This window comes from Leuciscus leuciscus, assembly GCF_965113295.1.
Source record: "Leuciscus leuciscus genome assembly, chromosome: 12".
Lineage (NCBI taxonomy): Eukaryota > Metazoa > Chordata > Actinopteri > Cypriniformes > Leuciscidae > Leuciscus > Leuciscus leuciscus.
In genome coordinates, this window is record NC_138736.1 from 37,157,800 (window position 1) to 37,184,769 (window position 26,970).

General features: G+C 38.2%; 1 protein-coding gene across 2 annotated transcripts; it reads right to left on the minus strand.

Annotated features, from left to right (window-relative positions):
- Window positions 1-32: 32 nt before the first annotated feature.
- hsf1 (heat shock transcription factor 1) lies at window positions 33-26,906 on the minus strand. 2 transcript variants are annotated; one of them, XM_082186230.1, is made up of 14 exons: window positions 26,467-26,906; window positions 22,774-22,882; window positions 20,098-20,234; window positions 18,365-18,489; window positions 11,731-11,806; window positions 9,291-9,352; window positions 7,159-7,246; window positions 6,932-7,065; window positions 6,263-6,496; window positions 4,595-4,672; window positions 3,867-3,972; window positions 3,657-3,713; window positions 3,211-3,277; window positions 33-2,109 (listed from the first exon to the last, which is right to left on the minus strand). In XM_082186230.1, exons 1-14 carry the CDS (start codon window positions 26,590-26,592, stop codon window positions 1,913-1,915), a joined length of 1,596 nt encoding a protein of 531 aa, XP_082042356.1. In that variant the 5' UTR covers window positions 26,593-26,906; the 3' UTR covers window positions 33-1,912. The 2 variants fall into 2 exon arrangements, with proteins under 2 accessions (XP_082042356.1, XP_082042357.1); XM_082186231.1 differs by lacking the exon at window positions 4,595-4,672.
- Window positions 26,907-26,970: the final 64 nt, after the last annotated feature.

The following is a 26,970-nucleotide window of genomic DNA, read 5'->3' on the forward strand; positions in this document are numbered from 1 at the left end:
CTAGCAAGGCAAATAAAACCCAAACTTCCAAATACTTTCAAAAACATTTTATTTGAAACATACCAATACACAAAGTGTTGTTCACATGCGTAATAAAATAATTTATGCCTAGTATCAATGTCTCTCTGGCTATGACAGTCATCCAGTGACTAAAATGTGACTGAAAATGATGAGCATCACCAACAACTGACATTCCTCTCCCAGTTCCTCAACAGCGCCGGCCATCCAAAAATAAACAAGTGATGAACGATAGAAGTCTATAGGTCATAGCATGAGTACAAATCACACCAAAAAATACCATTTTAAGTCTGTAGTTTGGTTTCCAATTTACATAAGTGAATCTCACGAAATGGTCTGGGTAACTTTTTAACCAAAATCACAAGAAAAAAATATATTTTATAGTTCAATATATATTTTGCATAAATCAAATGAAGCCTGTTTTTTTTCTTCTTGAGACGATTAACGGTTTAAATGGAAAAGTACACTTAAAAGTGTAATTCATATGCCAGTTTTTGTCATTTTAAACTTCATTTAAAAATATTTGCATGAAATGGAATTGTAAGTGATTTGTTACTGTTTGGAATTAATGAGAAAACGAGCGTGTCATAAAAAAATAACATCAGAATACAAAAACTTTTTCCTATATTATTTTTTTTTAGGTGGAATAAGATCTTCACAAGATGCTCCTATAATATTCTCTACTTCCTTTAGCAAAGCAAACAAAAACAAACAAACAAACAAACAAAAAAAAAGAGATTAAAAGAAAGCAGTGTGTGTTGAAGCTGGTTAAGAGTTGAATTATTGCACAAATTCTTTAAATCAGATCATCAGATACAGACCCAGGTAATATGTATTGTACACTGGGCGCATAGACATGTTATCAATGCAAAAAAATGAACTGTCATTATATAATACACCTATCGTGTAATTCAGACCTGTTGACTGTGTTTGAAATGTGTTTGTTTCGTCATAACAAACACATCAATACAGAATCCAAACTATATATTCAAACGTACGTCCTATAAACAGCATTATTGGCCGTCTAATTAGAACTTTTCAACAGCAAAAGATGATCTCATTAAAATCTCTTCCGACACTAAATATGCACCTTTAACCGGTATCGTCATAATACATACCCATCATCACTAACCAGGATCAGACACTGTATGATGAGTAACAGCTATGGCTTTGAAAGAAGTTGGTGGGATGATGGACAAATTTATGTAACCATTGATGCTTGTTGCATGTTTGTCTGATTAGATCGACCTCATTTTCTGGCTACAGAAGGTGGGTGACGTGTGACATTTCTTAATATTACATTTTTTTTAACCTCAACACCCATGAGATGAAAAACGCAAATAAAATCTGGAAATTTTAAATTTGGCGTACTTAGCGGGATGAGAACCAGACATCGAATACAACAGTCTGGGGTCACTGCAACATAATTAGATCAACTAATGACAAGCGGGAAACTGCATTTACAACAAGTTTTTGGAAGTTTCGCAGTGGTGACGGACTGCAAGAGAGCCGCTTAGTATAGATCTCTGCATATTGTTGCAAATCAAATCCAATCTGGACAAATAGAAGGAGGAAGTGTGTTCAATACATTATATTTAGCACTACACATTTAGTTTGAGGTTCTCTCGCTGCTGGAATAACAAGGAAACTACTGAGCCGACAAATAAAAGCTTATTTAGATATTGACTCCATGACAGAAGGAATACTGAATTTTCTCTATTGCTTTGAGAGACTTTTTTTCCCCAGGCTAAAAGTGAAGGGAAATACCAGAGTAATATTCAGATGGCTAGCCCTGACGTGTTAAATAAAAGACCAAAAAAATAAAATAAAATGTAGAGAATCAAATTTAAAAAACCCACACAGACATAAATCCCTTTTATAAAAGCATCTCTCTCTATGATAGTTTGGGGTCTTCAGGTACGGAGGACTGGAAGTCGAGGAGGGAGATGGTGGGGTCTTCGGATGGTTCGGAGCCGAAATACGAGTCGTCCTCCAGCTCCAGAAGGATGGGCAGGTCGGTGTCGCAGGTCTCAGTCGTGACCGGGTCAGGAAGGATCACGGGCTGAGCTGTGTACTGGACCAGTTGCTTGCCTGAAAGGACATTTATTTTTGCAATTTCAGTTGATCATGCTAGTGGCACCAAAACCCTTCACACCACAACATATCTGTCTTTGTGTTTAAAGGAGTCATGACATGGATTTTTTTTTAGTATTTTAATGTTCCCTGAGTTTCACTTATAATGTCAATAAGATTTTTTTGCACAAAAAATAAACATGCATACATACGTGTGTGTGTGTGTGTGTGTGTGTGTGTGTGTGTAAAAACAATTATTTTCAACCCTCATTCTCTGTCAGCCACTGTAATGATTAGCTAATGCATAGGAAACAGTATCAACGCCCACTCGCTATTACACACGAGTAAGTGTTTTGAAAACATTATCTGTATAAAACTGTCATTTACAGACAAAGCATTATGATAGTTTACTTGTGATTTGTGATGAGGCTGCTGTCAGAACCAATACAGCTTCATCTCGGTCAACAAAAGTTGCTTTGAGAAATCTCCATTACACTGTGTCTCGTTTACAAGACAAATTCACAGTAAAATGCTCCGAACAAACATAACGCTCCGACTCGATACAGGACGCCATTGATCTAAACCACTCCGATGCAGGGATGCTTCTGAAGTCTGTACAGAGACGCAAACGAGCAGTTTCATCTAGACACGTCAACGCAAATGTTCTTTACCTCTTCCATTTGTGCTGTTATTGACAGGCTCCAGTGTGTGATGTCAGAAACTGAACACGCATCTGTGTACTGTATCAGTGTAGACAGCGTCAGTGATTAGAATGGCTTCTTTCTGCTTTTGACGCGATGCTCACATCCAGTGCAGGCAAATGTCAACCGTTCAGCAAATCAACGCCAGTGGGTGGGGCCTATGATGCGATGATGATGACTATTCATCGATGTCTCGCTCTGGAGGCATCAGTCATATGCAAATGTATTTGCCCGTGTGATGTCACGTGTCATCCAATATCAAAACGAGCCATTTTTGGAGCTTGATTAAATAAATTATTTTATTACACTTTACGCTATGATGTTTTAATGGTACAAAGACCTCTTATATGTCAAAAGATCAAGACAAATTTGATATCTCATGTCATGACCCCTTCAAAATTCAATACATCCAGAATACCTGAATTTTCAGAGTCTGCACTAGATTCGGGTTCTTTCACTGGTTCAGGTGACAGAAGATCCTGGATCTGTGAAGAGACCGCAGATACTAGATTAAAAGACTAGCCATTTTTTAGCTTTCTGCAGATTAAATGTTAACCAATGGTCAGCAGGGTTGGTCATTTTAGAGAAGTCTTTCTAGGGACCCGAGATGAACATTTGCATATGCTATATTCTCAATGTGCAATGATGTGTATATATATATTTTCTAAAGTGAAAGTTAACTGCGTGGACAGGCATGAATCTGCAGTTACACATCTGTACTTCTAGCTATCAGATATACATCTGGTGTTTGAAACCACAGCAAATATTTTAAACAGATCAGACGGGTTTGTTCAAAGTCTTTACATTCTGTTCATTCTGTGAGTTCCTTAAAAAAAAAGAAAAAGGAAAAGAAAGCAAACGTACACAAGCCAGGCTGTCCAGATCCACGTCAGCAGAGGATGATGATGATGATGTGAAAATCTGTGAAACACAATAAACTGATAAGAACAACATCAAGAACACAGTGCTGACATACAGTAACATATAACTGATAAAAGGAATTGCTATACACACACAAATCTAACTGACCCCACACTTTTTGATAATTCTTAAAATTATATTCAAAACATTTACGTCAAAGAGAGGCGAGGTGTCGAAGTTGATGGACTGAGCATTGAGGATCTGCTGAAGGTTTTCTAATCCATAGTCAATGGTTTCTAGGTGTTCACTCAGTTCTGTCCTGAAAGAGGAAACAAAGAAAATGTCTCAAATGCGGCACACAAAGCAGACAATTCCACTCGCCAAAGCCCAAACAAATCTCATTTAATGATTACTTTTTAAAAAAGCAGCAGATAAAAATCAGCAATTTCATTTCAGCAATAACAGGAAGCATTTGAACACACTCCAATGAGAACAGGAGACAGGCCGGTCCCCAGAAAGATCAAAACTGTGGTGATGATGATGATGTTGTTGTCATAGAGAGAGGCGGGGCTGCTGACCTCATCACATTAGTTTCCAATCAGAGGTAGAAGGGAACAGGGGTCAAAGGGTGATTGGGTAGTTTCAATGGGAGCACAAAACATGCGTCTTCGCTCAAATGCCATGACACACGTTCATGCCGTTACGCTTCTCAAATTAAGCTCAGGAGACCCAGAACACCCTATTCACGCTCTCTAACACACCTGAGCCCACCAACCGGCCAATCAGCATTCAGCGTTTCTCAGGTATAATGGGGCAGAAATGAGCTAATGTTTATGGCAACCAGAGCTCTGATAGTACAAGCTTAAAGTGCGGTTAGCATCTATCGGATCGAACACAGCGTCAGACGTTCTGGGGACGGCTCGGCCGTCTGTAATGCTGACCCTGGAGGAGGCCTGAGGTGGAGAGCTGAGGTGGAGAAGCTGGAGAAAAGGCGAGAGATCTCAGACATCTGAGGATAACTGAAAAGACAGAAGCACAACATGGTACTGGAGACAGCAAGGGGCGCTACACACATCAACGGGCCTCTGCCACAGTCAAAAACAGGGGCCGCTTTAGCTGGAGCGGGAACTACTGGAGCCAATGCAGGCGGAGATGAATTACACATCTTCTGAATTGGGTTTTTATGAGTCCAGGTGTTTCGAAGCCACCAGACACTGCCGAATGGTTATACAGGTTGGCTGAGGTTGTAAAACTGCATTATTAAAAATATTTCCTCAATGAATGTTCTTGGACAAAGCTCAAACTCTTTTGAAAAAAAAGTATATCTTTTAATAAGCTCTAGTCTTAGATCTTCAAGCCAGTCTGTGTGAAGGTGAACCAATATAGTTGCCAAAACCAGTTAAGCACAGATTAGTCCTAATTTTCAAATAATGACTTAAATTAGACTGATTACATTAGATTTGTACAGCAACTTAGAGCAAATCAAACTCATTTCATGTGGAGCCGTATAGAACTTTTAGGTTTAGTCTTCAAGGGAACCCAATAGCATAATTTTGGCATTTCGTTCATGCTAGATAGTGCTGTCAGGTTATGGGTTTCATTCATCTGCAAAAAAAATCAAAAATCAATAAAGTATACATTAGCCTACACTTTAATTACTTATAAAATAAATGAGGGCCCTCAAATTATGTGTCATAAGATGAATTGTCATTTGGAAATGTGCTGGCTCACATGGATATCTGGAAAAGTATTAGTATTAGTCACTATGCCAGTCTGCCAGACTAAAGCGAGCAGCCAAATGCCACAAATAAGTCCGGCTGAACAGTTAGTTAAGAGCAAACCTTCTGCAGAACTCTTTAAAAATGCAGCCGCTCATTAGTTTAAATTTTCTGATTTTGCCCATTAAAAAAATTAAATAAATTTTTGATGTGGAAAGTGTTTATCTAGAAGTGAAAATCCTGTCATTAAAAACTCACCCATGTCATTAAAAACTGCCTTTTTTTTACGCAAGGCAGAACGCATGGGAAGCTCTCTTCCATACAGTGAAAGTGGATGGTGACCAAAATTTAAGGACAAAAAAAAACCACCATAAAGTGTCAATGTAGGCCATTCAATTAATTCAATATATTTCAAGTCTTTTGGGGAAATACGCTCATTTTGTGTGAGCACATAAAACCTTGCATTCGGTTTCAAATCTCATTTGCGATTAATGATCAAGTTTATGATAAATGTGAGAATTTTTGTTTGCATACAGTCGGAAAAAAAGAAGTCAATGCAGAAGAACAAAGAAAAGAAGAAACTGCCAACAAACTTTTGACTCTCACATGTATTATGAAAGTGCCGTAAAGAGAGGCCACCAGCCACTTTGACATTATTGAAGACAGCAACGTCTTTGTGCTCCACAGAAGCAGCATGAAGGTGAGCGAATGATGACAGAACTTTCACTTTTGAGTGATCAATCCCAGCTGAAGCCATTATAGGATCACACTAAGAAAGCAGGCTAGGGGAATAAACTGGTACTCAGCAAGGGAAGTCTATCAACTCAAACTGAGCAGAGAAGCAGTGGTTTGTCTCTTCTGAGCTGATGTAAACATGTTGATAAAGCTCACTTGTCGAAGCAGGCCACGCTCAAACACTTCTGCTCGTTGGGAGGCGGGGTCGGGGCGCTGATGGGCTCGTTCTCCTGAAGGATGGAATTGATAAAGGTTGTGGGGGAAAGGGGCGTGTCCACAGGTACACCCAATCCCGCCCCCACTTCCACTTCAACAGGACACACCTCCTCCACCTCAGGACTGTGGGCGGGACTAGACGGCTCCTCCTTGATATGGACCAATGGGCTTGTTCTGTGATGAAAAAGAGAGGAGACTTGTTATAATAATAGCAATGAGACTTTCATTAGTGCATTTTCATAAATTCTCTTTCTATTCAATTAATCTATGCAACCATACTCTGATGAGGTTAGGCAATCGTAACAGATAACATACATATTTAAGAGTTCGATATAGAGGCAAAAATGGTCATTTGAAATTGTAGTTTGCATAAAGAAAAGGTGTATTTCAGGACCATAAAGATCTTATGGATTGTGACATTATTTTTGAACAAAATTGAATGACCATAATTTCCATTACTTACAACTGTGATTTGCATTTTTTAGTACTTCTAAAAAATAAAAAAGAGATACAATAGTTTTTGTGAACAAAATAAAATGATTCAAATAAATTTCTTGACCAGTTTTGCGAGATTAACTCATTGCCCCTATGAGAGAATCTCAAACTTGCCTATCTTCAATCCACTCCTCCGTGGCCACAGGGTTGGACTGCGCCAGTTCAGTGATGTCAGAGATGATTGGCCCTGTCTTCACAGGCGATTCTGAGGTGTAAACACCCGTTCCTGTGAAAGCTGTGCTGGAGGGCTGCGGATAAGAAAACACACATCACACTTAACAAATCTGGTCATCATTGGTGAATTCAGCTCCCGGTTTGAGACCGAAGCACGCAGTACTCACAGAGAGGGCAGGAGACGACTCGAGCGAGTACTGCCGAGAGTATTTGGGCATAGAGTGTGTGGAGCTGCCATCGTTCAACATCAGGGGCCTGTGACCAAACAGAACGAAGGAAAGAAAGAGAGAGAAAAATACCTCCCAAAAAATAAAGAGGCAAGAGACAAGGGTGAATATCTTATAAATGAAAAAAATTCACATACTGCAATACTACAGGTAAAGAGGACCTATTATGCCCTTTTTGAAAGTCTTGATTTTGTTTTTGGTCTCTATTAGAATAGGTTTTCATGCTTGAATGTTTAAAAAAAGCATTTTCCCCATATTCTCCATTGTTGCAGCTCCTCTCTTCCCAGTCTGTCAGTAACACTCTGTTTAGTTCCTGTCTCTATGAAGCCCCTCCTTCTGAAAAGCTCAATGTGCTCTGATTGGTCAGCTGGACCAGTGCGTTGTGATTGGTCCACCACTTCGAGCGTACTTTGGAAATGTTACGCCCCTCATCATAACCTTAAGTTTCAAGTTACTAATGCTGGGTACACACCAAAAGATAATCGGGCTGATTTTGGGCCGATTTCTCCCCTTCCGACAATCCTAGCTATGTCCCGATTATCTTGATGGTTTAACAGATTATTTTATCAGATTTTCCCTTGGTGTGAGGTGTGTTAAGAGTGTCCGAACCTGCTCGGAAGAACGTCGGAGCCGCTCCGATCGCGAATCGTAAATATTAAACATGTTTAATATTTACGATCAGAAATCCTGATGTGTGGGGGGAACTCCGAGGACAAACACGCGCACGCTCTGGAGATTATCACGTGAAACGAAACAATATCCAATCAGAAAGCGAGATGATGGAAGACACGGTCATTCTCACACACACACACACACACACACACACACACACACACACACACACACACACACACACACACACACACACACACACACACACACACACACACACACACACACACACACACACACACACACACACACACACACACACACACACACACACACACACACACACACACACACACACACACACACACACACACTTGCAGGAAGCTTAATGTTAAGATTTAGTATTCATAAGTGTAAATTTCGAGGAAACAAGCCTTTGTTTTTCATTTTAAGAGCAGAAATTTTACAATTTTACAATAAACAAATACAATGTTTACAATCTGTAAACATTTTCAAATTTTTGTTTAACTTTTAAGTTTGTCACTGTTTATGTATATGTATTTTTATGTTTGTTTATCGGCTTTACTCTTTGTACCCCCCTGACTGTAATTGTATAATTCTTAAAATAAAAAATAAAAAAATTAAAAAAATAAAAAAGAAGCTGAGTGTTAAGGGTTCAGTGAGGTTCTATAGACTAGAGGGATTAAATAACTTTTTCTAAAGAGACAATAAATCCAATAAAGAATAAATAAAGACAATAAAGAATGAATATATTTCCGTATAAAAGGTTATATATAATGGTAGGTACAATGGTTTTTTCACGTGAATTTTCTGTGAAAATCATTCCAAACACTATCGCAATTTCTTCCTGCATATCGTCCGTCATGCTTATTCTGAAGTCTCACGATATTTTGCGAGATTTCCTGTGTTCATAGTCGAGACTCTGGTTGAAAATCTGTTTGTGTGTGGTGTGCTGTCTTTGTCACATCATGGCAGACCACACACTATAGGAGCAAAACGCTTAAATCTAGTATTTTTTGTCCTCATGTTTGTGGTCCGTCACATTTTGAAAATCTTATAAGATGTAAAAAATCTTTTGGTGTGTACCCAGCATAACTAACTCAACCAGGCCTCGTCCACTTTACAGCACATGCCTTAGATGGGAATTATTTAAACGAGGAATTGTGTGACGTGTTCGTTCCCAGAAGTAAACTCAAGACTTCAACGGAGGCGTTTCAGGGAGTTCAGAAACAGTGTCACACTGATATACATAATAATTACCTTTGAAGTGACTTTTTGCTTTGGAACATTGCAGACCTTTTTCAAGCTCAAACTGCAACATTACACACTAAAAGAGGTTGAAAATGTAAAAAAAGCATAATAGGTCCTCTTTAAATAGGAAGACAGTGACAGATATAAATGTGGATCAGTCTGAGTGTTTTAATGTGAGGTGGACTTGCATCTTTCGTTTCACTCCCAGGACTCTGTTCGACCGCGCAAGTGTGATCAGGAACTGAATGAGCTGTAGAAACAAAGAAAGAAATACAGCTTGACATGTATTTAACTGACATTAAAGCGTAACTCTCGCCAAAATGCAACCTAGGGTCTTTTTGTTAATCTACCCGAGGCAAACTTTCGTTTAAAAGCATAATTAGAATGGAAACGCCACTTTTAAGTTTGATCATATTTTAGTTTTAGGTAAAATGCCTTGTGAATGGGAGTGTTTGGGGCACGACTATGATAGCATCAAAAAATCACTATTTTTAAAACACTAAGAAGGCTCGACACAACATGAAGCTTTGCTGGAAGTATCACCAGGGGCTCTACACATGAACTCCAGCATTGAGAACATTGTTTGTGTACACAGTTTACTAAAAAGAAAGGTTTTGATCAACTCACTGTAGCTGTGTCCGTCCGCCGGCATTTTGACAGTCAAAAATAGTCGATCTCCGAATGCGAATGAACGGACTCTGAATTTTAGTATTGCTTCTTATATGAGGATCCTTTTTCAAATACAAGGTCAATATTGATTTTCACTAACGAGAAAACAACAAATTATCCGTGAATTTATATCGAACTAAGCTTTAGGAGCTTTCCATCTTTACTCTCCTCCCTGTTACGGAGATCGACTATTTTTGACTGACAAAATGCCGGCAGACGGAAACACAGTGAGTTGTTCAAAATCTTTCTTTTTAGTAAACTCTGTGTACACAAACACTGTTCTCAATGCTGGAGTTCATGTGTAGAGCCCCTGGTGATACTTCCAGCAAAGTTTCATGTTGTGTCGAGCCTTCTTAGTGTTTTAAAAATAGCGATTTTTGATGCCTTGTGAATGGGAGTGAATGGGGCACTTTTATTATAGCATTTAAAGGGACACTTCACCCATTTGCATTAAGCTTTGTATTGTTAGAAACCCAGTCATATATTATAATAAACGTGGATTTTTCATTAATTTTTCCCTGAGATGGGAGAAATAAGGATTTAAGTGTTTTACTTCCTGCTTATTATGACGTAAAAATCATCATTTTGCGTCATAATAAGCAGGAAGTCACATTTCATTGAAAAGTGTAGAGACTACAAACACTAGCTCCTCATTATTCCAGGGGGCGGGACCCGCTCACGCTACAGGCCTATTACAGATCAGTGGGTGGGACTTCACTTTCTGAAACTAAAAGCAATATCCTCCATCTTGTTTGGAAGCTAAGCTAACAGGCACTGTGGAGCAAGCTGTGAAGATATGACAATAGCGGAGGGTAACGTTACTCAATATGATGTAGAAGAAGAGGATTTCGGAAGTCTGATGCTCGAATCAGGTGTTTGTGGCTACCTTTACAAGCCGCATAGCGAAGAGCAGCCGAGGCAGAAGACCTGCCTGTCGCGGACGAGAAGCCCAGACTGGCTCGAGCTGGGGGCGGACTGGTGGCGCCGGTGATCTCACTATGCAACTACGAACCGCTACGAACACAGAGATAGAGTCCGTCTGCTGCAAAGCATTTAAACGATGCCAATTTCTCCTGGACGAAATCTCTGAATCACACGAGGACACGGACGTTTGTGTTGTGAACCATCCTAGTTTCGCACCGCATCTGACTGAACATCCCGGTAACGTAACCATGCAATAATTCACCACTTCGAAAGAAATACAAATGAGGAGTAATTCATTAATGAGTTCGCCAACTAACTAACGTTAGACATTTTGTGTGAAATGAATTTCAAGCTCCGGTGGTAGCTAGCCTTATGGACGGATGAGTGATTCATATGCGTCAGAGTCTCACTAGTAGCCTTGTTGTTTTCAACTGCGCTCTCTAACTGGTAGGCGCGGCTTGGGAGTGGCCTCCTAGGGCAGCGAAGCAAGTGCATTCTGGGAGTTGTTGTCTTTCATCCACATAAGCCAAAAATACATTTTCTGGCTTTTCTCAGTCTAGAAAGCTCCAAATTCAAAAATAATTTCACATTTCTTCTACATAAATGACCTATTTTAAATACACATTCATCTTTCCAGAGGTGAAGTATCCCTTTAACCTAAAACTAAAATACGGTCAAACTTAAAAGTGGCGTTTCCCTCCTAATTATGCTTTTAAACGAAAGTTTGCCTCGGGTAGATTAACAAAAACACCCTAGGTTGCATTTTGGCGAGAGTTACCCTTTAAATATTTCCATATTGTAAATAATAGACTATAAGACACAAATAGACAATTTTAAAAGTGTTTGTAAAATGACCATTTCACATCTAACTTTGTCATAATATGGAGGTAAAATGGGATGCTTATGTCATTTCATGTTTAATTTCTAAGGGTTGCCTGTGAGGCTGGAATGAACTGCAAAAGCAGAAGGTTCAAATACTTTGAGGAACAAAGGAATGCGTCACTCTGAAAGCAGGGAAAGTTCATCTGAGTTTACCTTATTGACGACTTTCTGCTGTTGAGAGTGTTTCTGTCTCAGAGTGGCAACTTCCCTCCAGAGCGCCTCATTCTCACTGCGGGACACAGACAGACCAGATTTAATCACGTTTTACAGTTAAAATGTGAAATTTTTCATTCATGTTCTGATGTTTCATTCACGACGAACGAGAGCTCTAATCTTTGTAAATGTCACTGACTGGTGTTTTTTTTAGGGTGATTGAGTAAGGCCTGCTTCTCTTAAACTCAGCTCCCCGGACACTGATAAAATGCCATTTTAAGTGCGCTCACGAGCCCAATATGGCCACAGACACACGGCCTGAACACAGACCAGCAGAGGAACAAACGCACAGGATAATACTGTACATCACACTGGTGTAAATGGAAAAATAACACAACAAAGCCAGATAACTCCTATGAATAAAGGGGACATTTGAAATCATGAACAAACTTTTTTTTTTAAAGACACAAAAAACCTATGGTCTATGTACGGGCCTTCCATCAGCACAGCTGCGTTCATCTGCTTAGGAAGTGCAAAATATGTGACCCCGGATCACAAAACCAGTCATAAGTAGCACGGGTATATTTATGGCAATAGCCAACAATACATTGTATGGGTCAAAATTATCCATTTTTCTTTTATGCCAAAAATCATTAGGATATTAAGTAAAAATCATGTTCCATGAAGATATTTAGTAAATTTCCTAGCGTAAATGTATAAAGCATTTATTTTTGTGAGTGAATGCTGCACAATCGCCAACATAAATGAACAACTTTAAAGGAGATTTTCTCAATGTTTCGATTTTTTTGCACCCTCAGATTCCAGATTTTCAAATGGTTGTATCTTGGCCAAAATATTGTCCTATCCTAACAAACCACACGTCAATGGAACGCTTATTTATTTAGCTTTCAGATGATGTATAAATCTCAATTTAAAAAAATGGACCTATGTGACCCAGGGTCACATATAGGACAATTTACCCATATATATGTTTGTTTGATGGTTTATAATTTATCATAATACCAGATAACACAGCTATAATCATGGCAAAAAATAAATAAATAAACATATACATATGTATACAAATACACAATTATTAGTCTTAGAGTCCTAAAACTTCAAATCACTACTATCAAATCAAAATATATCCTAATATATTTATATTATAAATAAATATATATAAATAAGTTATTGTACAAATTATAAATGACAAATTATAAATAGTGCAAATAGAAATATAAACATGATAAAAGCTAAATATAAATATTTATACATATGATTTTACATCTCATGATATAATAAATCTATAAAATGCATTATAAACTAATTGAACAATGCTTAGATTTCACTACGTAAACTATCCATTTAATAAATATAAAAAGTAGATATATTATGTAAATGGTACAAACAGTGTTTGAGTGCAAGTTGTAAATAAAATGTTTTATAAGAAAATACTATTTCAGTCTTTCTACTTCAAAATTTCACATTTAATGCAATGTGTTGCTTTCAGTTTTTCAAAATTATTTGTCAAAGTATTTGGGAGCAATTTCTGAGTGAAAATGGTTTCAAAGTAAATCCAATTTTTTCAGTGTAAAATATCAGGAAAATGAGGCACAGATGATGTGACTCATCTCTCGGACATCAGAGGGCCGTGGACTCCCTGCGGACGGGTCTCTTATATGGAGATTACGAGAGGACTCAGCTGCGTCTGTAAAACAGCTCTTTAAGAGTCCCTCCTCCGATCATGTGTCCTGCCCCCCCGCTCACCCCTCAGCAGATGGGACGGGGGTTTACAGGGGCAGGTGTGGATTCCTGTAAGCAGGAGGATATACTCCCATTTACTCAGAAAGACACAAACTGGAGGCAATTTCTTTCAAAACATCCTGTACGCCAAAACAGACTTTCAGAAAAAGAAAAAGAAATTATATATGATTTTTTTTAAGTTAAACGCGAGTAATTGTACATTTTAAAATTCTGAAATAATTGAATTTAGCAATAAACGCATTATGAACGGTATATTTCATTGTTTGATGATATTTCACACTGAACTTCAATAATAACTTGATTTATGAATAGAGCTGCACGATTAATCACTAAAAGATCGCAATCTTGATTCAAACATCCACGTGATCTAATTCCTAAATGACAGTGTCTATTAAAACACTGACAAAAATCACACCAGAACATTATCATATATATATAGATATGAAACAGCTTCACAAACCATAAACCATAAGCTTCAGAAACTCATTATTTCTGTTTGGGGCAATTCCACGCAAAACTGTCACATCCATAACGCCAACTAAATACCATGGCATTGTGTTGGCGTTATGGATGTGACAGTTTTGCGTGGAATTGCCCTTTGACAAATATTCAGATTGTCACATAAGTACTGTGATAAAAGTTTAGTTTGGATATAAACACTGATGTCTATGGTAACGATCAAAATAGAGTAAAACACCTTTTGAAAGTAACTTGACGCTTCAAATCAAGATTGTATCAGTTACATCATTACACCAGTAGGTGGCAACAAGTCACTGAATCATTTGTTCAACTTATTCGTTTAAAAATGCTGATTCATCAAGTAATGAAACAAGTGAAGTCTTTATAAGAGAGTCATTGAATCACTCAATCAATTTCTTTTAAAAAAGTAATTCCTTCAAATTGATTAAATATTTTAAAATAGACTGCACCAATTAACATTTTTTTCCAGAACCTCTAATAAATGTCATGTTATTTTGTGTATTCAGAATCGTGATCTCTCTTTTAAGCAAAAAAATATTATTTTAAATAAATATAATAAATAATAAATTCATTTAAATATTTTTAACATTAAATTCCTTTAATTTGACATGTTAACACATCTTCAGCAGCCGTACAATCAATTTTTTTTTTTTAAACCTACTCAATAAGGTCCTGGAACATGACATAGACTGACGTTATAAAATTTTAGATTGATGTTTATTAAAAAAAATTACGATGATTTGTCGGATTTCAGATATTTGTAACCAATTCAGAGGACTCATTATTGCAGGGGTGATGCTTTCATGCTGACATCATCAGTAATATTTAGCCTGCATGTACCAGCTGACCGCACAAACACGTGACCGAAACCCTAGAGACCCGTCCAGCTGTGAGAGTGAAAGGGACAAAATGCCTTTGGAAAAGCTGAGAGCAGCTGCCGAGCCACGTCACACTGGCGTGAGGACGCCTGGCCGTTTTCAGGCCATGACTAACAGGGTTGAAAAAGGTGAAGCATTAATGAGTGGCCACAAACCCGGCAGAGATTAACCCTCATTCACGTCCTAAGCGTTACACTTTGAACAGCTATTGATGTCAACCAAGTGTAACACTGGATGAGCACTAACCGCTTGGCTGACAACTAGCCAACTGCTACATCAGTCAAACACGAACCTCATTAAAGGGATAGTTCACCCAAAAAAATGGAAATTCTGTCATCATTTACTCACCCTCAAGTTGTTCCAAACCTGTATGAGTTTCTTTCTTCTGCTGAACACAAAAGATGATATTTTGAAGACTATGGGTAAACAGGGTTTATACAGAGATTCTTAAATTGAATTTACTACCTTTTTACCACCTATTTTACTACCATCACAATATTTTTACTACCAACACGGCTTCAAACTTCAACTGTAGCAGTGTTAAGTGTTAAGTAAAGTGACAAGTAAAGACATGAAATATCTTTCCAAAATGAATTAATAACATATTTAATCACAATTTAATGAGGCAATTATAACTTAATTTCAACACTGGGAGGGAGAGATAGGGAACCAGAGAGACTTAAACCTCTGTCTTTGGGTCCGACTCAAAATAAAAATAAATTCATGGAAGTTTAGTAAGGAAATAGGCTTGCACACGTAAGTTACCCTAATTGAAAACCATATAGACCAGGGGTGTCCAAACTTTTTTTAGTGAGGGCCAAATACAGAAAAATAAACAAAGGGCCGGGCCACACACTAGAGGTGACATATTGACACAATACTGTATTTTTACAACCTGGCTATAAAACGCTATAAATCCATCCATATTTTTTTCCAAAACGCTATAAATCCATCCATATTTTTTTCCAAAACGCTATAAATCCATCCAGATTTTTTCCAAAACGCTATTAATCCATCCAGATTTTTTTTTTTAAAAACGCTATAAATCCATCCATATGTTTTTCCAAAACGCTATTAATCCATCCAGATTTTTTTCAAAAGCTATAAATCCATATTTTTTCCCCAAAAATTGTCTTTTTAAAAAGTATTTTGTCTTTTATTTCGTGTTTCCATTTGAGGAAAAAAACATGTTATGTAGCCTAACCGTTCGTTCTCCATTAAGGATGCTTTTAAAACTTTCACAGAGACATCAAACAGAAAACACAAAGCCTCTCTTTGAAACGAATTTCGTTTTGTATTAATTTTATCTTAATTTTAATCCATGTTTCATTATTTTGTATAATCACAACACGTTCAGACATGAACCGAAACTCAGCGTATAGGTAGCCTAGGCTACTCGCCTCACAGACCTAAACAAATTAGAAATATCCTATATCTATTATCTACAGAAAGCTTGAAATTTCTACTTTTAAACAGAACCATTCAAAACTAAATAAAAGTAGGCTATAGGCTAATCCGTAAGAAATGCATTTTTCTCCGGCGCGTTCACTACTGCGAAGATCGCGAGTCAGTGTCAACTTCATCTTTGCAGCTGACACAGAAACACTTGTTTATTAATAAACAATTAAAATGTCATAATATTTTTTTTTTACAGCGTTTAGGTGCCGTTTATATGAACGCGTCACCACTGCATGAGAGAGAGAGAGACACACACACGCAAGGTCTCTCCCTCTCTGCCGTGCGCTCGCTACACGGTTTGCATGCGCGCTTTTGCTCGCTCGCTCGCTCTAGATTCGCAGGAGATTTTAACTAATTTCCAGGCATCATAACATTACAAAAGGCAATTGTATTATTTTTTTATTACTATTTTGGTATGATGAACATTCACCCGCCAGTGTGGCGGATAGCCTTTTGAGATTTACTCGCCAAACGGAAAATCTAACCGCACTTGGCAGGTGTTAATTTCGGACCCTGGCTGCGGGCCAATAAAAACTGGACCGCGGGCCGAAGTTTGGACACCCATGATATAGACCCAGTTAGATGGGGCTTCGAAAATGTACTACCTCGTCAGATGACGTTTACTACTTTTTACTGGCCTTAATTTGGCATAATTTAATTTACTACCTTTTACTACCTTTTACAACCCCGCGGAAACCCTGGTAAAGCAAACAGTTGATGGACCCCATTGACTTCCATAGTATGAAAAAAAAAAAATACTGTGGAAGTCAATGGTTACTATCAACTGTCTGGTTTAAGACATTTCTGACATCATCTTTTGTGTTCAGCAGAAGAAAAAATATGATAATTTTCATTTTTGGGTGAATTATCCCTTTGAAGTCAGTTTAGATACTAAACTAAACCAGAAGAGAAAGAGGAAGTGGAAATCATGGTTTGCCAAACCTACTCTACCTGTCAAAAGTTTGGAATAATTTGGATAAAAAATAAAATAAAAAATAAAGTCTCTTTGGCTCAACAAGGCTTCATTTATTTGATGAAAAATACAATAAAAACAGGAATATTGTTTTCTATTTGAATATTGTTAACTAATGTATTACTGTGATCATCATTACTCCAGTGTTCAGTGTCACATGATCCTTCAGAAATAATTCTAATATGCTGATTCAAGAATTAATTTTTTCAGGATTCATTGATGAGTAGAAAGTTAAAAAGAACAGCATTTATTTGTAATAGAATATTTTGTAACATTATAAATGTCTTTACTGTCACTTTTGATCAATTAAATGTGTCCTTGCTGAATATATTACCACAATTTTTTTAAATGCATGGTATAAAGCCCTTTCACAAGATGTAAAATAAGTCTCTGATGTCCCCAGAGTGTGTATGTGAAGTTTTAGCTCAAAATACACCGTTTTTGTGTGTGTCCCTTTAAATGCAAATGAGCCGCTGCTCCCGGCACAGGGGGCGGAGCTACTACAGCTTGTGTCCTTTTACCTCACACAGACATGCACTGAAAATTTCAAAACTTTTAGCCTTTTATGTTCAAACCGGAGTCAGACAAAGATGGAGAGACTCAAGAAGAAGTGACAACATGTAGAAGCAACAGGACATCTCTGAATGGTTGGTTGATGAATTTATGTAGCTTATGTGTAGATATTTTCTAGTCATTGATTAGCATATTCTGTCCTGATAATCTATAAAACGTGTTCAGGGCGGGGTTTATGTAAATTTTAGGGAGGAATTTTTGTTGTAGTCCTTAAAAAGCTATTTCTTTAAAAGAAAATATCTCCCTTTGCTTTGAACGTTGTTACTCTGCAGATGTTGTTTATGCTCAAACTGCAATATTACACACTACTTAAAGTTAAACAATTGAAATCATATTCAACCACCCCTTTAATAAATTGTAATAATATTTGACAAAATTACTGTTTTACAGTATTTTTGATCAAATAAATGCAGTCTTGGCGAGCAGAATAGACTCTTTCAAAAACATTTTAAAAACGTATTTATTCCAAACGTTTGACCGGTGTAGCGTTACGTGCTACGTGACTTACTGTTTGAGGGTGCTGATTTTGGAGTCCATCGACTCCTGCTTGCCCTTCATGAGCTGGACATCTGTGATCATTTTAGACACGTCGTCAGAGTTGTACTTGATGTCCTCGTGTTTAATATTCGACACCTGCAGATGGACACAATGAAAACGTCAAAGATGGAGATATGCACTGCATGTGATTGGAGGGGTGAGAGGAGTCTGTCATGACCCGTTTCTGAACCCTCACGTAGTGGAAAGCATGTGCTAACGGTTTGATTTCCGCCCTGAGCTGGACATTTGGACAGAGCGGGAGAGGAAAGACTATAAATCGGGAGGGCTGGAAAGTGGCTGCGATCGAGCATCAGAGTGACGCCAGATTAAGTGCCCCAGAACCTCAGGCCTCTAATCCACACGTCTCCAGCTGGCTTCCTCTCAGACCTGCTGATTATCACAATCTGTCACCGAGCCAACGGGAAACCGGGACACCGAGGAAACCCGGAGCACATGGAAACCATCGCGAGCAAAAACACTTTCGCTTAATTTGGTTACCCATCACTCGGCAGATCGAGAACTGGAAAAACCCAAACCGCAGATTTCCAGACAGAATTGAAGTGTTTTTTTTTTAAATGGTTTGGTAATTCGTGCTTTCCATTTTCTCAAAAATTTGCACAAAAAAATATCTGATTTCATTAAAGAAAATTTCATTTAACACATCTAAACTTGATGTAATTACTTATTCTATATACATTCATTCAGTAATGGTATATACACATTATCTACAGTAAATAGGACGTATAGTTAGTACAGGCTAAACAGTGCCTATTTAAACTATAGCTTATAATTTACATATTTTTCACTATTTTAAATGGCAAGGATCCGGGAAAAAACAATGAGAGTGCAAAGGCAGCTACATAGTTTAAGACACGATGTCATGATACAAAGTTATGATGTTATATTATGGGATATTATACAGCCAACTATGCGTTTTATTTCTGACTGTTACAAACTAGGGTTTTCAACGAATACAATGAACTGATTTATGATTAATCCAATTCTGGATTAATCAAATTCGATTAATTTCTGACCAGTGTTTATAAATAATAATAAGAAGAATAGGATCAAATTTAGTTCATATGAAAAACTCCATAACATATGTTTAAAGATAACGTCAAATTTGACGTGTAAAAAAACATTTTAAATATTTTGAAAATAATTCTGGACCCTAGTCTGAAAAACCTTTATTAAAAACCAGAAAATGGCAAAAATATCAGTAAAATCAATCAAGTGTACATGACAGAAAAAAATAGAGAAAGCCTTCTCTGCCAGCATCACATCTACATTACAAACCACACGTGATGTTGGAAAAGCCTCTGCTCAGTAAGAAAAGTTCATATGTAATCCAACTTTATTAAGGTTTTCCCTGTGGGAGAATATAATTCTAGTAAATATTCATTTATAAGTGAAACATGAGCAGCAGGGAATCCCCCAAGAACCCAGACCAATTAATACCGCATTACTGGTCTGACATCAGAACTGTGTCCTAAATGAACTTCAGTCTGAGTGTAAGCTGCTTTGGATTAAAAAAAAAAAAACTCAGAAATAAAAACTAATTATAAAAACCTGGAGCATTCGAAACTCAAGGTCACTGAGACCATATCTCACAAACATGCTGCTCAAATATTCTCATATCGAAGAGGTTCAGATGTTTCAGCAAGAGCAGATTTCCCCAAATAAATAAGAGAAGTTTCTACTTACCGTTGTTACCTTCCTCTTGATATTCTCCAGCAGATTCTCCTGTCCGCGGATGAAATAGGGATGCTGGAATTCAGTGTCGTCTTTCTCTGGTTTTACCAGCCCTCCCTGTTCGATGTGGACAACTTTCCGAAAACCATCTACAAGGAAGACATGAACGTGTGTTATAAGCACAAATTCTGTCTTGTTGAAAGGGACCTATCAGGCAAAATGCACTTTTATATTGTTTTTGAACATGTGTGTGTGTGTCTGCAGTGTGTGTACACAACCACTCATTGTGGTAAAAATCCATCCACATGTTATTAAAGTGTCTCAAAATGAGCCGTTCAGAAATATGCTCCAATGTGACACATAACATACGCTTAGGCCCCGCCCACAGAATCTGCCCTATTAGCTTAGCTCCTCCCCTCAGTGAGCTGTGCACAGTCCGCCATGTTTATCTCCTCGCCAGAGCATTTAACAGCAGCATTCAAGTAAGAAATGTATTCTTATTAAAGCTACTAAAGTTATTCAATCAAGAGAAGTGAGTGATTCTCAGTTTTTTTATCGTTTGGTTCATATTAACAGCATATACAGCGGTATTACGCTCCTGTCACTTTAACACACAGATCTAATATACACACACAAACTTGTGTGTATTTGACAGTTTAAGTGCAATAAGACTTAAGGAGAACTTAGTTTAATACTCACGCAACACGCTGTCTGACAGGCAGCTTTCTGTGCGTGCGCTTCAGATGTGTGCGCTCAGAAAACCATTTATCAGAAGTTTAAACTGATATGGCTTTAAAATGCAAATAATAAACTTTCATGATGACAAAGAACTGCAATGTCACACGACTGAGATGATAACCAATGTTTTGTTAGTTTTTGGCAGAGTATCCGGACAGAGGCACGAGTTGTACAGGCTCCGCCCTTTTCTGGAAAGTGGGGAGGGGAGAAGCAGCTCATTTGCATTTAAAGCTACATGCATGAAAACAGTATGTTTTCACTTCAATAAAAAAAATGGGGACTTACAACATTTTATAATGATCTGTGGGTTATTCTGAGCTGGAACTTCGCAGACACATTCTGGGGACACCTGAGACTTATATTACGTAGGGCCGGGTATCGAGTTCGATACTTTTTAGGTACCGACCGAATGGCCTCGATACTATCAAGTATCGAAAAATTACTTGTTGTTCGGTACCAGATTTCGATACCCAAGTGGTTAACTCGTCAACGTCAGTGAGCCAATAAGCACTAAAAACAATAGTTTACGCGGTTACGCCCAGAGATGTGGCTCATGTGAAGTGTGTAAGCGTCCCAACCCCCATAGATGCACATGAAGTGTGTAAGCGTCCCAACCCCCATAGATGCACATGAAGTGTGTAAGCGTCCCAACCCCCTAAAGATGTGGAAAAGTCGATCAAAAGTGTGGCTACATTTCCCCAGGCTCGATGTCAACAGCGTGCGATGCAGTATCTGTGGTAAAATAATTGCTGCAAAGACTGGTAACGTTACCACGACAAATATGATGAAGCACTTGACAGTGCACGGAGTAAACATAAGGGCAGAAAGTTGCTCCGTCTTCGACTGGTAAATGAAGAGATACCTTGTTGATCACTCTGACAGTGTTTATATTGCAATAATGACCTACTGAATGGACACTGCCGTTCAAAAAATTGTTGGTTAGTCAGAATAATTTTTCAGTAAGGATGCATTAAAGTGATCAAAAGTGACCTTAAAACATGTGTAATGTTACAAAAGATTTCGGTTTCAAATAAATGCTGTTCTTTTGAAATTTTTATTCATCAAAGAATCATGAAAAAAATTATCATAGTTTCCAAAATATTAAGCAGCAAACTTTTTTCATATTTCTGAAGGATCATGTGACACTGAAGTAATGATTTAAAAAAAAATCAGCTTTGACATCACAGGAATAAATTACATTTTGAAATTTATTCAAATAAAATAACAGATTTTAAATTGTAATACTATTTCACAATATTACAAGTTTTACTGTATTTTTGATCAAACAAATTCAGCTTTGGTGAACATGAGCTCTTTATTAAAAAAATTTGTTCATTTGTGCACTGGCTAAGGAGCATGAGTCAAACTGAAAAAAAACCCCAAGTTTTTCTTGTTGATCTTGTTCAAATGGATATCATAAAATTAGTATCGAAAAAAGTATCGTTCAGGAACCGGTATCAAAATCAAGGTATCGGATATTTTTGAACGACACCCAGCCCTAATATTATGTCTTGTAAAAAGGGGCATAATAGGTCCTATTTAAATGTTTTCTGCTTACAAATTAATGAGACATTTAGAAAACATAAAACAGTTAAAATGTGAAAAGTGCTCTATGAATAAAATGTATTATTATTACCAATAATACAATGATTCTAGACAGCTGAAAATGACTATACAAATAAATTGACTTGACAGAATATTGACTTTGAACATATAACAAATCAAAACCTTTCATGTTGACTGCACGCAAAAGTTTTTATATCAACCTATACATTTATTCTAAACATTCAGGATGTAAATCTAATTATTATGTATGAAACATCATACATATTGTCTAAGGTGCAGAGCATAATGACATCATCTGGGTGGGTCGATTAGGTCTATTATGTAGTCAATATGTACAAAGGATTAAACAGACTGATTCTGTTGTCGGGCTGCTCGTATACTTACACATATTGAGCTGGCGAACAAAACTGGCCATGTTGTTGTGCTTAAAGTATTTCGGCAAAACCTCTTTGGAAAACCTTCCTTGGTCGAACACATGAAAGCTGGTGCCATTCTGAAAACACATCAGAAATGATTAAAACAGTGGCTCCCGGTTTCACAGACAAGGTTTAAAGAGATAGTTCGCTCAAGAATGAAAATTCTGCCATTAATTACTCATCCTCATGTTGTTCCAAACCCGTAAGACTTTTGTTCATCTTCGGAACACAAATGAAGATCGTTTTGATGAAATCAGAGATTTCTGTCCCTCCATTGACAGCTACGCAACTACCATTTTGATGCTTCAAAAAGTTCATAAAGAGATCATGAAACTAATCCATATGAATTGAGCGGTTTAGTCAGAAATTTCTGTAGAGACTTCATTGTTTTATATGATCAACAGACTGAATTTAGGCTTCTATTAAGGCTCAGTGACTTTCATCAACTCACACATCAGTTATGGTAAAAGGAAGCTCAAACATGTTTACTTGACATGGGAGAACCAATGAGGTTCATTCTCATGTTACGCAGCACGTTTGAGCTTCTGCAAGAACCAATGAGGTTCATTCTCATGTTACGCAGCACGTTTGAGCTTCAGCAAGAACCAATGAGGTTCATTCTCGTGTTACGCAGCACGTTTGAGCTTCAGCGAGAACCAATGAGGTTCATTCTCATGTTACGCAGCACGTTTGAGCTTCAGCAAGAACCAATGAGGTTCATTCTCGTGTTACGCAGCACGTTTGAGCTTCAGCAAGAACCAATGAGGTTCATCCTCGTGTTACGCAGCACGTTTGAGCTTCAGCGAGAACCAATGAGGTTCATTCTCGTGTTACGCAGCACGTTTGAGCTTCTGCAAGAACCAATGAGGTTCATTCTCATGTTACGCAGCACGTTTGAGCTTCTGCAAGAACCAATGAGGTTCATTCTCGTGTTACGCAGCACGTTTGAGCTTCTGCAAGAACCAATGAGGTTCATTCTCGTGTTACGCAGCACGTTTGAGCTTCAGCAAGAACCAATGAGGTTCATTCTCATGTTACGCAGCACGTTTGAGCTTCTGCAAGAACCAATGAGGTTCATTCTCGTGTTACGCAGCACGTTTGAGCTTCAGCAAGAACCAATGAGGTTCATTCTCGTGTTACGCAGCACGTTTGAGCTTCTGCAAGAACCAATGAGGTTCATTCTCATGTTACGCAGCACGTTTGAGCTTCAGCAAGAACCAATGAGGTTTATTCTAGTGTTACGCAGCACGTTTGAGCTTCTGCAAGAACCAATGAGGTTCATTCTCATGTTCCACAGCACGTTTGAGCTTCAGCAAGAACCAATGAGGTTCATTCTCATGTTACGCAGCAGTTTGAGTTTCAGCAAGAACCAATGAGGTTCATTCTCGTGTTACGCAGCACGTTTGAGCTTCAGCAAGAACCAATGAGGTTCATTCTCATGTTCCGCAGCACGTTTGAGCTTCAGCAAGAACCAATGAGGTTCATTCTCGTGTTACGCAGCAGTTTGAGTTTCAGCAAGAACCAATGAGGTTAATTCTCGTGTTACGCAGCACGTTTGAGCTTCAGCAAGAACCAATGAGGTTCATTCTCATGATACGCAGCACGTTTGAGCTTCAGCAAGAACCAATGAGGTTCATTCTCATGTTACGCAGCACGTTTAAGCTTCAGCAAGAACCAATGAGGTTCATTCTCATGTTACGCAGCACGTTTGAGCTTCTGCAAGAACCAATGAGGTTCATTCTCATGTTCCGCAGCACGTTTGAGCTTCAGCAAGAACCAATGAGGTTCATTCTCATGTTCCGCAGCACGTTTGAGCTTCAGCAAGAACCAATGAGGTTCATTCTCGTGTTACGCAGCAGTTTGAGTTTCAGCAAGAACCAATGAGGTTAATTCTCGTGTTACGCAGCACGTTTGAGCTTCAGCAAGAACCAATGAGGTTCATTCTCATGATACGCAGCACGTTTGAGCTTCAGCAAGAACCAATGAGGTTCATTCTCATGTTACGCAGCACGTTTAAGCTTCAGCAAGAACCAATGAGGTTCATTCTCATGTTACGCAGCACGTTTGAGCTTCTGCAAGAACCAATGAGGTTCATTCTCATGTTACGCAGCACGTTTGAGCTTCTGCAAGAACCAATGAGGTTCATTCTCGTGTTACGCAGCACGTTTGAGCTTCTGCAAGAACCAATGAGGTTCATTCTCATGTTACGCAGCATGTTTGAGCTTCTGCAAGAACCAATGAGGTTCATTCTCGTGTTACGCAGCACGTTTGAGCTTCTGCAAGAACCAATGAGGTTCATTCTCATGTTACGCAGCATGTTTGAGCTTCTGCAAGAACCAATGAGGTTCATTCTCGTGTTACGCAGCACGTTTGAGCTTCTGCAAGAACCAATGAGGTTCATTCTCATGTTACGCAGCACGTTTAAGCTTCTGCAAGAACCAATGAGGTTCATTCTCATGTTACGCAGCACGTTTAAGCTTCAGCAAGAACCAATGAGGTTCATTGATTCTCATGTTACGCAGCACGTTTGAGCTTCAGCAAGAACCAATGAGGTTCATTCTCATGTTACGCAGCACGTTTGAGCTTCAGCAAGAACCAATGAGGTTCATTCTCATGTTAAGCAGCACGTTTAAGCTTCTGCAAGAACCAATGAGGTTCATTCTCATGTTACGCAGCACGTTTGAGCTTCTGCAAGAACCAATGAGGTTTATTCTTTTGTTATGCAGCACGTTTGAGCTTCTGCAAGAACCAAGAAAATTTGGACTAAACCGCTCAAATCATATGGAATAGTTTTAAGATCCCTTTATGAACTTTTTGAAACGTCAAAGTGGTAGTTGCGTGGCTGTCAATGGAGGAATAGAAATCACTCAGATTTCATCAAAAAGATATTCATTTGTGTTCCGAAGATAAACAAAAGTCTTATGGGTTAAGAATGATATGAGGGTGAGTAATTAATGGCAGAATTTTCATTTTTGGGTTAACTATCCCTTTAAGCCTACTCCCAGACTACAACGCATGTTTGAACTGTTTTAACTGAAAAGCAACTTGCACTGACATCTCTTTAAAATATGTCAGTGCCGTTGTTTTGTCTCAAGATGCACACCAGTAATATTATTTACGTTTATAAAAGCTACTTCTAAACAAATTAAGGCCTAATCATGGCTTACTCTAAGCCATGTCTGTGAAACCGGGCCTAAGAGTTTAGTAAACAAACAAGTCAATGACAGAGCAACAAAATGTCAAAAGATTCTGAGATTAAAACGGTGACCTAAAGATCTGTAGTCTGTCCTGACAGTCAGCCTAAAAAAAACAAAAGCACCAGGCAAATCCACTTATAATACTCCAGATTTAGACAGGATACAAATACAATTAAATCAATGCTTTATATCTTTTAAGAGTCTAAACTGGCTCATGACAATTGAATCTAAACTAAAAGACGGATCTGTAAACTGGCTCAAGCCCCTTTAGCCCAAGTATCATCAGGGCCACTTATAAATAGAAGGCAAAACAACAGTATATTCAGGATCCAGAGCCTCCATATCAGAGGTTATTTTAAGACGTACTGGTTTAGGCCTAAATTTGCTCATTTCAAAAGAATCTAACTATAATCCAGAGCTGTAAACCTTCCCCAAACCACCTAAAACCCAAAACCAGAACTCACAGGACTCCAGCAGATTAACGGGTCTGTGTCCGGATCCTCCACCAGCGTCCAGAGTTTGGTCAGAAACGCAGGTACGTTGTTACCCGAGACTATCACCCCTCCAGGGCCCACACTGTGATACTCCATCAGAGACAGTTTAGTGATGATTTCTGACGACGATTAAATCCCTATACTGAGTCACTGATGAAGAAGAGCAGAGTTACAAACTAAAAGTGTTACTGAACGAACACAGACTGCGCTCTTTAAACACACGAATTTGATTAGGTTTCCCCCTCAGAGTGTCCGGATCCCGTTTAAAGAGCGATATTTAACATAATTTCATCTGAATAGGTGTTTATGATGGTTCAGAAGGAGTGGAAATTTCCATTAAATACACATCGCGACGAAACTGCGTAGAAAACAAGGGGCGCTGATAAGCGTCGCGCTATAATGACGCAATTGCGACGCCTGTTTAAAATATCACACTAATTTAGAAAATAAATAAATACTGAACGCATAAAGAAA

Excerpts from the sequence above, each read along its gene's own strand:
- hsf1 (XM_082186230.1), bottom strand. The coding sequence starts at position 26,592 with ATGGAGTATCACAGTGTGGGCCCTGGAGGGGTGATAGTCTCGGGTAAC. Across the intron at positions 7,247-9,290 it reads CTGGGAGTGAAACGAAAGAT|GCCCCTGATGTTGAACGATG; the intron begins GCAAGTCCACCT and ends GTTTGGTCACAG. Across the intron at positions 7,066-7,158 it reads AGTCGTCTCCTGCCCTCTCT|CCCTCCAGCACAGCTTTCAC; the intron begins GTGAGTACTGCG and ends TCTTATCCGCAG.